Genomic DNA, 13,665 nt, shown 5'->3' with positions numbered 1-13,665 from the left:
GCTTGAGTTTTCCCTCCTTCAGCCATTCTTGTAATGTCCCAAAACCCCCTCTAGAGGGATTTTGGTTATTTAGTATTCCTTCCAGTTCAAATCCAAAAATCAAGTTAGTTTGTGTCAGTTTTCCTTGTTTTCAACAAAACATAGCCAAATTGTAACAAATATAACCAGCAGAGACAATAGAAAGCAAAGTTCGCTTTTTCCGTCTTGACAGCTAAATTGACAGCTGTCAAACTCTTCAATATCTCTCCAACCGGCTCTCTCGCGGATCACTCCCGGGTCCGGGGGGGTGGCACTTCAACCCCGAAAATTAGCTCTTATCCTCCAGTAAAAATTACTTAAACTGCCAAATCGTGAAATTAATGTCTTTTACCCAATAAAAAAGAAAAAATCCTCTCGACCTTAGTTAGCTAGTCCTTGCTTTAGATTATTTACAAGACGGGGAGACGGACTTCCTGTTTGCGCCTTCCCCGATCGTGCCTAATTCAAAAAAATTTTTTCTTTAGAAATCCAATTTCCGTATTACTCACGGGTTTCTGCTTTAAAATCCAATTGTTCACAAGAAGAAGTCAGCGCTCTGAAGGAGATCTGGAGGGGTGCAGGGGGCTAGAAACATAGAAAGTTCCCTTATACTGAGTCAGACCATTGGCCCATCTTGTTCAGCGTTAATGGATTGAAGAGCCTTTCTAAAATACAGTGGTACCTTGGTTCTCAAATTTAGACCGTTCAACGGTTCAAAAACCAAGGCACGGCTTCCGATTGGCTTCAGGAGCTTCCTGCACTCAATTGGAAGCTGTGGAAGCTGCGTCGGATGTTCGGCTTCCGAAAAACGCCCGCAATCCGGAACACTCACTCCCAGGTTTGTGGTGTTTGGGAGCCGATTTGTTCGGGAGCCAAGCCATTTGCCTACCAAGGTACCACTGTAAAGGATACAATTGAACACATAGGGTTTGTCCCTATGTGTTTACTGTTGCCACATGCTGCTATGAAACATACAGGGCTGTAGGTTCTGAATACTGTTTTGCATTCATATTTGCACAAAAGTGCTTGAGGATTTTGATGTGTAAGTTGCATAAATATTTTTCTTTTACATACAAACAATGGGGGGAAATCCAGGAAAGTACATCCTGTTAGTGCAACAGCATTTGCTTTGCAATGGAATTTATCCCTTCTATCTACCCCACACATTGCCCAAAATCTGTTCTGGCAGCAAGTTCTACCAGTAAGTGGTAGACTCACTTCAGAGTAAAAAGAGGTAAGTTTTAGTTGCAAGGGTTACTTCAAACCTGTGAAGACTTGGTTGCTCTGAATTTCTAGCTTGCTGATGTGAAATTTAAGAACAAGCCTATACCTGTCTATTCAGAAGTAAGCCCTGTTGAATTCAGTGCGACTTGCTCCCAGGTAATTGGTATAACATTGCAGCCTCAATGAAGCAGAGCATTTTGCTTGACATGTGTTGAGAAAGACTCTCCTCCTGGAAGAGAGGGGAGTGGTTGTGGGCGGGAGCCGAGCTCCGCCTCTAGCAGGGGGCGTTAGCCCCCTGCCTCCCACTCACCTGGCTGGCGCCCACGCCCATCAGCAGGCACCCAGCCAGGTGCCTCCGAGGGGGCGTGTACAGCAGCCTAAATGCTGTGGCGCCAGCCCCTCCTTGGCCTCACTCTTGGTCGTCCCGTCGCGAGTCACCCACCCTCCACCCCCTTTGAGCTCAGGGTCTTAGTTTTCTTTGGCCTTGCTATGGACCTTAGGTTGGTCGCCCTGGTTGTCCGGGGGGCCTGGTAGGAATTTTTCCATTTGGCATTAGGCTTTTGGGTTTTTTCGCCTACCTCGTAGCAATCGTCACAACGTTCGTGGTATTGGTGGGTAGGTTAGGCATTGGAATAATGTGTTGTGGCGTGTCGAATGGCTAGGTGTGGCCATCGCCTATGCCTTCAATTTTTGGGTATTCCGTTAAAGGAATCTGGCGGTCGTGTATTCTGTCCGATGCCTGCTTGGCGGGAGGCCATGGCACGACCCTCGGTGACATCAGGGGAGAGCCTATAGTTGGATTAGCATCAACAGGCTCTACCTACTGGTGAATAAACCCCCTTGTTTTAGACTCACCCCTCTCTGAGGGGGTGGAGTCAGCTGACATAATCCAATGCCTAAGCCAATACCTTTTCACTTGCTGTAATCAATAAAGTTGTGGCCTTTTCTTGCCCATTAACCTTATATCATGTGTCCTTGTGTATTCATTCCACTTTGCGGGGATCGGGTCCTCGAACCACAACTGATGTCATGCCAATAAAACCTTGTTCTCCCGCCTCCTTGTCAACCATCCATATTGCCCTTGTGTCATGAGATTTAATTACAGTTTCTAAATATTTCATCCACCCCTTTTTGTCTAGAAGTCTAGAGACTTCTAATGATGTGAATATGGCACATGAAGTGAAAGCAAACAATAATAGCCAAGCATACAAAACTATTTTTGGAAGGAAAACAAACATCTAGTGAACTTTAATAATTTCTTCCTTATTGATGGCTGTGCACTTTTGGAGACAACTATCCGGTGAGGCATACCATGCTCAGCGTAAGGATTCAGAGGCATAAACATCCACCTCCCCATGTACTTTAAATGTAGGCGGTGGTACTCACTAGGGATGCCTGGGAAATTTCCTCTTTGTGAATTCCCCTACGAAATGACATGATCTGTGCCTCTTGGACTAAATGTTCAGATAATTTAACTGGGTTTTGCACTTACCTGACTCTCATGACACAGTTATTTGCAATTTAAACACATCGCAAATGCATTTAAATAATATTTTGAGAGAAAATACATATTTAAATAGTGCTGAGAAAAAATGCACATTTTAAATGACATATTTACATATTTTGAGAGGATTTTTTGAAATAAAAATTGCAGATTAATGCAGAAATGGGATGGAGTGAAATTTTGGGTAAAAACTTAGGACAGTGGCATGGACTGGATATAAGGATTTGTCTTTCCCTAATACCTGCTGCCGTCTGCTGTATTTTTCTAAGTCACTATCAAAACACTTGTCCTTATGACGGGAACAATATGAGTGAAGGGAAGAATCACACACGTTATGGAAATTACTGGGGATGTAATGTACATTCTGTGAACATAAAAAGACCCTTCTGGATCAGGCCAATGAGCCATCTAGTTGGGTTTTCATAGTGGCCAGTCAGATGCCACAATGGGAAACATGTAATCAGGATGCAAGCATAAGAGTACTCTCACCTCCTGCGGTTTCCAGCAACTAGCATTAAGAAGCATTACTGCCTTCACCTGTGGAGGAAGAGCATAGGATTATGGCTAGTAGCTGCTGGTATCCTTATCCCCCATGAATTTGTCCAGTCACTGCCTCCTGTGGGAGCAAGTTCCATAGTGGAGAGGAGAGGGAGGGGAAGTTCTGTTTCAGAACTGTACCCCCATCGTTCAGCCCGGACACTGAGGTTCAGTTCCCAGGGACTTCTGGTGGTTCCCTCACCGCGAGAAGTGAGGTTACAGGGAACCAGGCATAGGGCCTTCTCGGTAGTGGCACCCGCCCTGTGGAACGCCTCCCATCAGATATCAAAGAAATACAGTGGTACCTCGGGTTACGAACAGTTCTGCTTATGAACACTTCAGGTTATGAACTCTGCAAACCCGGAAGTAGGTGTTCTAGGTTGTGAACTTTGCCTCGGGATACGAACGCAATTCGCTTCCGGGGAGGCCTATGTAGGGAATGCGCACCTTGGGTTAAGAACGCTTTGGGTTAAGAAAAGACTTCTGGAATGAATTAAGTTCATAACCTGAGGTACCACTGTAAATAATTATCTGACTTTTAGAAGACATCTAAAGGGAACCCTGTTTAGGGAAGTTTTTCATGTTTGATGTTTTATCGTGTTTTTAATATTCTGTTGGGAGCCACCCAGAGTGGCTGGGGAAACCCAGCCAGATGGGCAGGGTATGTATGTATGTATGTATGTATGTATGTAGAAATAAATAAATAAATATTATTCACAGCCTGAAGCCTTTGTGCTAGCAGAACTGCCTAGATGTATTTTTATATTGTTGTAACCCATCCTGGGACCTTTTGGTGAAGACTGGGTAAGGAATCCAGTAGTCGTAGTAGTAATTTGGCTTAGGTGATTTAGGTGCTAAATAAATACAGATCCAAGGACCGATGTATCACTGAGCAAAGAAACATGGCAGTGAGATACTGAGTGCTTCCTCTGGAATAAGCACCTTTGTAGACCTGATCTTGGATGTCCCAATTTCTGGACAATTGTGTTTGCAAATCTCTGCGATACAGGATAAATTTAGATGATATCCTTCATAAAAACCAGTGTTGATCAGTGTAAGAATCTTCAAGTGGGTCCAATTTTTTTTTTTTTGGGGGGGGGAAGCTCATGAGCTATGAAGAAAAAACTAGATGAAAATAGTTCACAGCTTAACTTGAGATTTGTTTTGGTTGTTTTTTTAATGAATGGATTTATGTATGCTAGTGCCTCAGATGTAGGCCATTGTGCTTTGGTTCTCAGTTAAATGGAACATTTCTTGAGGCACTTTTTGCTGCTTCACTAGAGTAAGGGAAATGCTTTATGCGCATCTATTACATTTGCTGGCAGATTTTTTTATTTTTTATTTCATGGAATATTCAAAACTCGTAGAAGTGGAAGCACAGCCTGGAAAGAGCCCAGAGTAGTTGTCATATACAGCTAAAATTGATGATTTAAATTATCTCATGGGATGTCAATCTTACACTGGATTAAGTTAGTTATTTTAGTTATTAACAATCTTTAGTTATGTACTAGGAAGCTGATTTTATGCTTATTGTAAAAGGCACCATGATTAGGTTAGCAGGCTCAGTTGCACGCACATGGGTGTTTCAAGGCAGCTGTAATATATATGTTACACTGACATTCATGCAGCAATTGCAGTTGTCAACTATAATGTGTAGCTGCTCCAAATAATGTTTGGTTTAATACAATGCCAGTATTTTCCTTAAAGTACAATCTATTGTACTCAGAAGTCAGCCACACTAAGTTCAAGCTGAAGATCAATATGTATAGGATTGCAGTCTAAGAGGGTTTTGTGTGCAGTGAAATATAGGCAGGTTGCAAGATACATCATATGTCTATTGGAAAATGAACCTCTATTTATGGATGGAGATGGACCGAGGTAGTTACTCTCTTTGATATACAGGCAACAGCTGATTTATGCATGTCCAATGGACCAGTTAGACAGAAATGACTGGGGAGTGGGGTAGGAACAGAGAGTGGGGCAGGGGTATAACAGGGTGGAGTGCGCTGATGCGTGCTTCACTGTTGTGCACAATGACACAAAACACAACCCCTGTTTACATTAGGGGGTACATCCCTGTACAAGGGAGAGGTGATGGGTGATGTTGATCCCAAAGTGGTGGTTTATCATCATCATCATCATCATCATCATCATCAAATTTGTATATCACCCTTCATCAGAAGATCCCAGGGCAGTTCACAACAGAAAAATACAAAATGATAATCAGCCAAAGGCCTGGTTGAAGAGAAACATTTTTGCTTGGTGCCTAAAGATATATGATGAAGGCATCAGGCTCCCTGGGGAAAACTTTCCACAAACGGTAGCCACTGCAGAGAAGGCCTCTTCTCATGTTGCCACTCTTGGGACCTCTTGCGAAGGAAGCACACGAAGAAGGGCGTCAGATGATAGCAGGGTCAGTCCTCAGCCATTTAATGCTTTATAAAACCAGTACTTTGAATTGGAGCCAGAAACTACAGTATTTTTCCGTCTATAAGACGCCCCCATATATAAGATGCATCCTATTTTTGAGGACACAGATTTAAGAAAATGGGGGGGGGGAGAGATGTATCCGTGTATAAGATGCCCCCTAATTTTTGACATTATTTTTTAGGGAAAAAACCTAGTCTTATACATGGAAAAATACGGTAATTGGCAGGCAGTGCAGTCGGACCAGGATCAGTAGGACTGGAACCACTGCAAAGCGGTTCTACCCACCCCAACTCATGATGCTGCTCCAGAAGGATACCATGGTTGATGGTATTGAAAGCCACTGAGAGGTCAAGGAGAATTAATAGGGACACATTTCCCGCCTCTCTTCCAGCAGGCGTCATCATACAAGGTGACCGAAGCAGTTTCTGTACCAAAACCGGGCCTAAACCCTGATTGAAACAGATCTAGAAAATCAGCTTCTTCCAAGAGTGGCTGAATCTGGTTCGCAATCACCCACCCAAGAACCTTGCCCAAGAAGGGGAGCCCCTCGGCCGCCTCGGCTTTTTCTAGCTCCGGTCAGTCTGGGCCCTGCCCTCCTGGATCAGGTGGAAGAGCCTACAAGCCAGGGATCAGAGCCCTCAGGATTCACAGCCAAGATGGTTTAGAGCAGGCATGGCCAAACTTGGCCCTCCAGCTGTTTTGGGACTACAACTCTCATCATCCCTAGCTAACAGGACCAGTGGTCAGGTATGATGGGAATTGTAGTTTAGAACATTTTGGCCATCACTGGTTTAGAGCATTGTTGATTATTATTTTTTACATATATAGAATTCCTGGTTCTTTGTTAATGTAGAGAATTCCTACTTCTATGTTAGGAGATATGGACTATTTAATAGCACTGCAGCAGCAAGGGAGTTTGTAGCATTGCACCTCTTCTTTTCCATTGCTGCACTGATTACCTGCCTTTATCTCACACCTGCTGAGAGGCAAAATTGAACTAGCTGGCTAAAGCAGGCAGGGGGAGCGGAATGGACCAGAGGGATGGCAGAGCTTTTAAGAAGGCTGACTGACCATACATTTTTATAGGAAGGTTTGGCAGAAGGATTTTTTAAAAATTTATTTACACTGGTCACCATTACTCACAGGTAGAAATGGCTTTATAGTTGGTGTGTGTGTGGTTTATGTAATAGTAATGCTGGTTACTCTCTCTTGTTCTGTTTTTTTTTGGGGGGGGGTGGGGAGGTTAGCCAAACCCCAGACCCCACATAGAAGTGATGGAAGTAGCACTGATGTGACTCACTTTAGGTTGGGAGTTTTGGATTCTGACTCATCAGCTGAAGGCCAGGAGCTCAAAGAAAAATAACTTGAGAGTATTGGTTTACCACATTATAGGTGTGAACCAGCATAACTACCTATTTTATTAAAAATAGAAAGGGAGTGAGTTCACTTAAGACTTTTGGACCTGCTTATTGGTGATGGATCAGGAGTTTTCGTTCATGGAAACTCCATTGAATTCAGGTCCCTTCCATTCTGGAAAGGGATCATTTTATGACTAGAAGAGCATCTCTGGCTCCAACTCAGTGTGAATAGCTAGAGAAAATTGCTATAGGCAATGTAATTGTACTTTACTCTTTTTTTTTTGCATTCTGTCCACCTTGGAAAAAGAACTTCTTGTGCAGTGTAAGGTCACATTGGTGTGCATTTGTCTGCAAACCTCATATTAATTGGGGTGAAACTTGTCTTGTGATTCTTCCCCCATCCCAGTTCTTGCTTTGTCAGCTAGATTCTGGAGCTGCTCCCTTGTACCACCGTATCTATTAAGTAGAACATGCAAGATGACAGTGAGATGACCCAGGGATAAATACAGAAACAGACAACAGAGCACATGCTGCATCTATTTGTATTTCTGAAAAACTGAAATTGTTACGTAGCTGGACTATACAAACATGATTTGCTAATACATTTTGCTCAAAGTGTCTCACAAACCATGCCTTTTGCATATACTAGTGCAACATTTCCCACTTTGAAATGTTTTGAAATGAAAGTCGTAAGCAGAGTTTCTAAATGAACTGAGCTTTGTAATCGACATGCTAGTTTGCTGGCATTGTGCACAAAGCCAGCCTTGCAAATAAACTAGTAGCCCAAATATTTGTAAACTATGCAGCCTGCCCCATACTTACCTACACATCAGTGACTTGTACCATATCTGTGTCCTAAAGGAACTGAAAACCCAGAAAAGTCAGTCTCAGAATGCATCTCAGTAGCTTCTCTGCTTGCTTGCATGACCAGACTAGATAAAGAATAAATAACCTTGGCACATGTTCATTTTACCAATGCCCTCCCCCCTCAAGTAAGTGAAGAATTATGAATTAGAAGGATATGCTCTTTGCATCCTAGCAGACATTTAACTAAAGAGAGGGCACAGTTGTGCTTTATCAGCTAGTAAAAACATTTTCTTTCTAGTAGGCTTTTGCCTGCTAAGGTCATTTTTACCTGAGATCACTGCCACTGGTGCTTTTAAGTGGATTTTCTCTGTTGTGTACTATATACAGTATATATTGGTTCTCCCCCCCTTTTGTATTTTAACATTTTTTATTGTATTGTAATTTTAAATAGTTGTAAGCTGCTCTGAGTGAATAATAATAATAATAATAATAATAATAATAATAATTTTATTATTTATACTCCGCCCATCTGGTTGGGTTTCCCCAGCCACTCTGGGCAGCTTGTAGCACATATAAAAACATAGTAAAACATCAAACATTAAAAACTTCCACATCTTGTTATGCATGTCATCCTCTCACCCTTCTGTCTCCTTTCCAATGCTCATCAAATCACCCTGGGAACTCAGACACTAACCTTAAGGCACAAGCCACCTGGACATACCTGATCAAAATGAATGGGAGTGGCTAAGAGCAGTCAAGTAAGCTCAGCAGCCAAAAGCACACTGACTCAGGCTTTAAGGACAGAAAAAGTTGCCTTGTCTGTCATATGGTGGAGAAGTGGGAAAGCATACCATGAGTCTGGTATCATGGCTGGCTGATGGGTACCAAATTCAAAGGTTGATATACCGTATTTTTCACACCATAGGACGCACTTTTTCCCCTCCAAAAATGAAGGGGAAATGTGTGTGCGTCCTATGGTGCGAATGCAGGCTTTCACTGAAGCCTGGAGAGTGAGAGGGGTCGGTGCGCACCGACCCCTCACGCTCTCCAGGCTTCGCACACCTCTCCGCAAGCAGCGGGAGTGCTCCCGCTGCTTGCGGAGAGCTGCCAGCATGCCGAAGCCTGCGTGCGCTGAGAGCAGCGCGCCCAGGCTTCGCGCACCTCTCCGCAAGCAGCGGGAGCTGCCAGCATGCCGAAGCCTGCGCGCGCTGAGAGCAGCGCGCCCAGGCTTCGCGAACCTCTCCGCAAGCAACGGGACCGCTCCCGCTGCTTGCGGAGAGCTGCCAGCATGCCGAAGCCTGCGCGCGCTGAGAGCAGCGCGCCCAGGCTTCGCGCACCTCTCCGCAAGCCGCGGGAGCGCTCCCGCGGCTTGCAGAGAGCTGCCTGTTTGGGGGCCGGGGTCGGGGGAAGCTCGAGCTTCCCCCGCCCCAGCCCCGCGCCTGGGGAAAAAAAATAATTTCCCCCCTTTATTTCCCCCCCAAAAAACTGGGTGCGCCCTATGGTCCGGTGCGCCCTATGGTACGAAAAATAAGGTATATTCTGTGTTCAGGGCTAGTAAACGCTGTGTTATACACATCTGGGCATCCATCGGATTTTGAGGTGAAAGCAGAAAGAGGGCTGTGCCTCAGAGCACATGGGTTAGATGAGGACAAGAAGGGCAGGGGTGTGGGTGTTTGTGTGTGCATGCGATGCTTGAAAAGCATTTAAGGAGTAGTTGGTCTACTTGAATTTGTGAAACGACAGGAAGTGTTTATAAAGGCCATGAATATCTTTCTCATGACAAAAGTTGATGCGTTGGAGGGACAAAAACATAAGAAAAGCCCTGCTAGGTTAGACCAAAGGCCAACCCGATGCCTTTGAGAAGCTGCAATACTCACTCTGCTTGTGATAACCAGCAACCGGCATTTGGAGACTTTCTGCCTCTGGCAATGGAGATAGAAGGTAGCCCATGGTGGTCTTATCCTCTGTGAATTTGACTAATCCTCTTTTGAAGCCATCCAGGAAATAGAACAGAGACTTGTGCATGATTCAGCTGTTACTTAATAACTGGTTTGTGTTGAGAATAAACCGCTCGGGGGAATATGTGATTAATGCACAGCCATGCCAAAAAAGGACACTGGGTCATGTGACTTTGGAGGAGCGTTGGGGTGCTACGTGCAAAGGAAGAAGGATGGCAAAGCAGTATGGAGAAGGTAGGGGATGCATAGCAGCTTCTAGAAATCCTCAGAAATGAGGCTGCCTTGTACTAAGCAGCATTGGCAGAAACTGTACTATTTGAGAGAAGTACAGCTTATTATGAGGAGGCTTTAGGTGGACTGCCTAAGCATATTGTACCCTGTAAAGATCTGCAGCTCTTACACAAAGGAATAACATTATTCTTTTTTTTTCATATTCCAACAGATCATTTTCTTCCTGTAAAATTTAATTATTTTCTCCTTATCCTCTTCCTTAAGCTCTGTAGCCAGGCATAATATTTCCTAATGTTAGCATTTCTGTTGAAATATTATTTATCAAGGTTTGTGAAATGCTCTGGTTCAAAAAGCCTCATCATAAGGATGTTAATGATAGAAGTTTACAAAGTTTCATGCTTACGAGATGAAAGCTGCTACTTCCTGAATCTGAATTTATCTGCAAATTACCCAACCTGTTTCTGCTCACTGTGATTTTGTTTTGTTTTTTTAATAAATAAAACTAAAGCAACACCATCTTGAAGTACTTACTGGATTATGATAAAAAGACAGAAGCAAACCATCTTCATAAATCTGGATTAGATCTCCTTTAACATTTTTTGTTTGTTTGTTTTCTGCATAGCAATTACATGGTCTCCAGAACATTAAAGACAATGGCATCTGCTTGAACATTGCAAATTTGAACTTTTAAATCTCTTAAAACAGATCTCATGTACACAGAAGCAATGTTGCAATGTTGAACAGTTGAATTAGACTTAGTTTGGTTTCATTCATCAAGAGTTCCATTTATTTATTTATTTCAAAAAAATTCCTTGCGATGATAGAACGATTGAAAGAAGGGAAAGCTTTCACCTTTGATGTGAGTATGGAGAATGGATTAAGAGAGAGAGAGAGAGAGATTAGGATACATGTATGTGGATCCTACACAATGAGAGAAAGTGGGGGAAGGTACCAAAATAAAGAAATAGGTGGGATGATGCAGAATAGTGCACTGAAAACACTTTCTTTGTTAATTGGTCCCAATGTGTTTTGAGAGCTCTTCCTTAGGGATACGGTGCCCTATATTCTAAACATTACTAATGAAATTGCTACACTATTTAGAATGGAGTACATAGATAAAGGGTTTTCTTGAAGTGTGTACTGGTGATGATTCCACAAGAGGGATCAAGTGGCTTCATGACCTGTAAAAACATAGATGAATCAGCTAAATGCACAAGCAGCGTCTATTATCCTTTCAGCTCTAAAAACAGCTTTTATTTTATTTTTTTAAAAATAGGTTTTTAAGCCATAGAGCAGTACTTTCCATAGAAACAAATATGAAATTTAGCAATTGTTTCATCAGCACCAGTTTTGAAAATGAAATGCAACACAAGGCCATTTTTTATTTATTGAATTTCACGCCAGGCAAGGCCATATAGTATCAGTGACTGGGTAGAGTCATATCAGTAATATCACTGTGAGCCTCAGTTAACTCAGCCAAGAGCGAGAGGGAAGGATACCTAGATGATTTTTCCTTTGGTTCATACAACCAGCATACTACATTTTTAGACATTGAAACCTTCCTAATAGTACACGATTCCACAGCATTCCTTTCTTAGGACTTTCCTACCTATCGTAGCCAAATCTTTGTTTGTTACTTTGCCTTATGGCACCCACTAGAATATGGCAGCTGATTCACTGAAGTGTGAACAAAGAACCATATGCAATCTCTAATGCAAAGCCTTTGAAGTCCTTTAGGCTACTTAATGAGTATTAGTCAACTACCATTAGTGGTTGAACATGCAAAGCTGATGTTGTAGTATTAATTGATTCATTATATTGTTTCTCTTCAGTTTGTTTCAGATCCATGTGCCAGCAATCCCTGTCACCATGGCAACTGCAGCAGTAACGCTGGTGGATATCTCTGTGTTTGTAATGAAGGCTACGAAGGTACAAACTGTGAGCACTCGTTTTACAGTCCTCCCGTCTCTGGCTGGACAGAGTCAGAGGCACCAATCCAAAACAGGCCAGTATTGGCCACTGTTGAACCTGACATGGTCTTGCCGCGGTCGCAAGCAACAGTGACGCTGCCTACATGGGAACCAAAAGAAGGTCAGAAAGTTGTGGATCTAAAATGGAATGAAGTAGAGGTAAGACCTTTTATTTCAACAAAAAAAATGCCAAGTCGTTTCGGAAGTTGCATATAAATGACTTTGCATATGGAAAGAGTCTGGAAAGTAGCATAGAAAAAAATCTTCTAATTAATTCATTTTAATGACCAGGACACTACCAAACGAATGCTTGTTAAGTTATAAATATATAAATTCCTTGGAATGTTTTGTTGCATTATATGAAGTGCAGAGTCTTGCTAAGCAAGTGATGGGCTAGGAGTCAAGCAACTTAATGCTCACAATGCCATATGGGTGCAAAGAGAGTGACTGGGACCAAGGGAAAGAGAAAATGCCATTCTACAGAAAATGCACACAGCTCTGATAGTTATTCATATTGTAATGGCAAAGGCCTGTACCTGATTGAAATCCAATATATAGCCAAGATCTTGTATTTGATTTGAGTCCAGTATGTATAGAAGTTTTTCAAAAAGCAAATTAAAAGAAACCCAATGAAATTATCCTACCCCATTCTTAAATCTCTCCCATGGTATAACCTATCCATACCGCATAGAGCAGTGGCTCCCAATTAGCTAAGTACTGTCCCCCCACCCCCATTTTCCAAAAGCTAAGCCACCTCCTACTTTTGAAAATGTGTTTTTGGGCGCCACAATCTGTACCATATTGCTACTACACCTACAATCTGATTGATCAGCTAGTTTTGTAAAATCGTTTTATGAGTAGACGGGGACTTTGGTAATCTTTCATCATATGGTGCCCCAAGACAGGAGCGAGCCAGCAGTAAATCACACCAAGCAAGTTGGAGTTAGCTCTTTATTATCAAGAATAGGTTCTGCACAGGAGTGTCAGACCTAATGAGCACAGCATCTCTGGCAGGTCTTGCCCAACATGAAGCAGTTGCTGAGACTGAAGGTCCTCGCTTCCTCACAGGGTCCCCTCCTCTCCAGGGTTTCCCCCAAGCATTCTGAGATGGTGCTTGTGTGAAGCTAACTTCTCCTCTGCCCTCTTTATGCCTCTCCTGGTCCTGGGAGACAGGGGGAGGGGAGCTCACTGCAGCAGGAGAGGGAGAAACCCATGCCTCTTGGGCTCCCTCTTCTCCTGCTTCAGCTTCTGCCCCTGATTCTGGACTTCTCTCTGCCACAAACATTCCCTCCACCCACTCACTAAGCCCAGTTACCTCTTCAGATTCCCGACACCTCCTTCTAGTCCTAGAATCATAGACTGTAGAGTTGGAAGGGACCCTGAGAATGATCAAGTCCAATTCCCTGCAATGCAGGAATATGCAGCTGTCCCATACGGGGATTGAACCTACAACCTTGGTGTTATTCACACCGTGCTCTAACCAGCTGAGCTATCCCTTCTCCCTTCTCTCCCTCTGACCACTCGTCATCATCCCACCACCAGTCCCCTTGCTCTGAGCCTTCTTTCCTTAGGGATTCCCCAGTTGGTTCCTCATGCCATCCTCTGTATCCAACCAGTTCATGACACCC

At 43.2% G+C, this 13,665-nt stretch overlaps 1 protein-coding gene across 1 annotated transcript in view; it reads left to right on the top strand.

Moving 5' to 3' along the window:
* The window catches only part of DNER (delta/notch like EGF repeat containing), a 110,262-nt gene that overhangs the window by 43,518 nt on the left and 53,079 nt on the right, over positions 1–13,665 (top strand). The window contains exon 2 of the mRNA XM_083503667.1: positions 11,900–12,196. Within this exon, the coding sequence (XP_083359793.1) occupies positions 11,900–12,196 (297 nt within the window). The remainder of the gene's footprint in view (positions 1–11,899; positions 12,197–13,665) is intronic.

This window comes from Podarcis liolepis, assembly GCF_965112155.1.
Source record: "Podarcis liolepis genome assembly, chromosome: 5".
NCBI lineage: Eukaryota > Metazoa > Chordata > Lepidosauria > Squamata > Lacertidae > Podarcis > Podarcis liolepis.
This window is presented reverse-complemented; position numbering and strand designations above follow the sequence as displayed.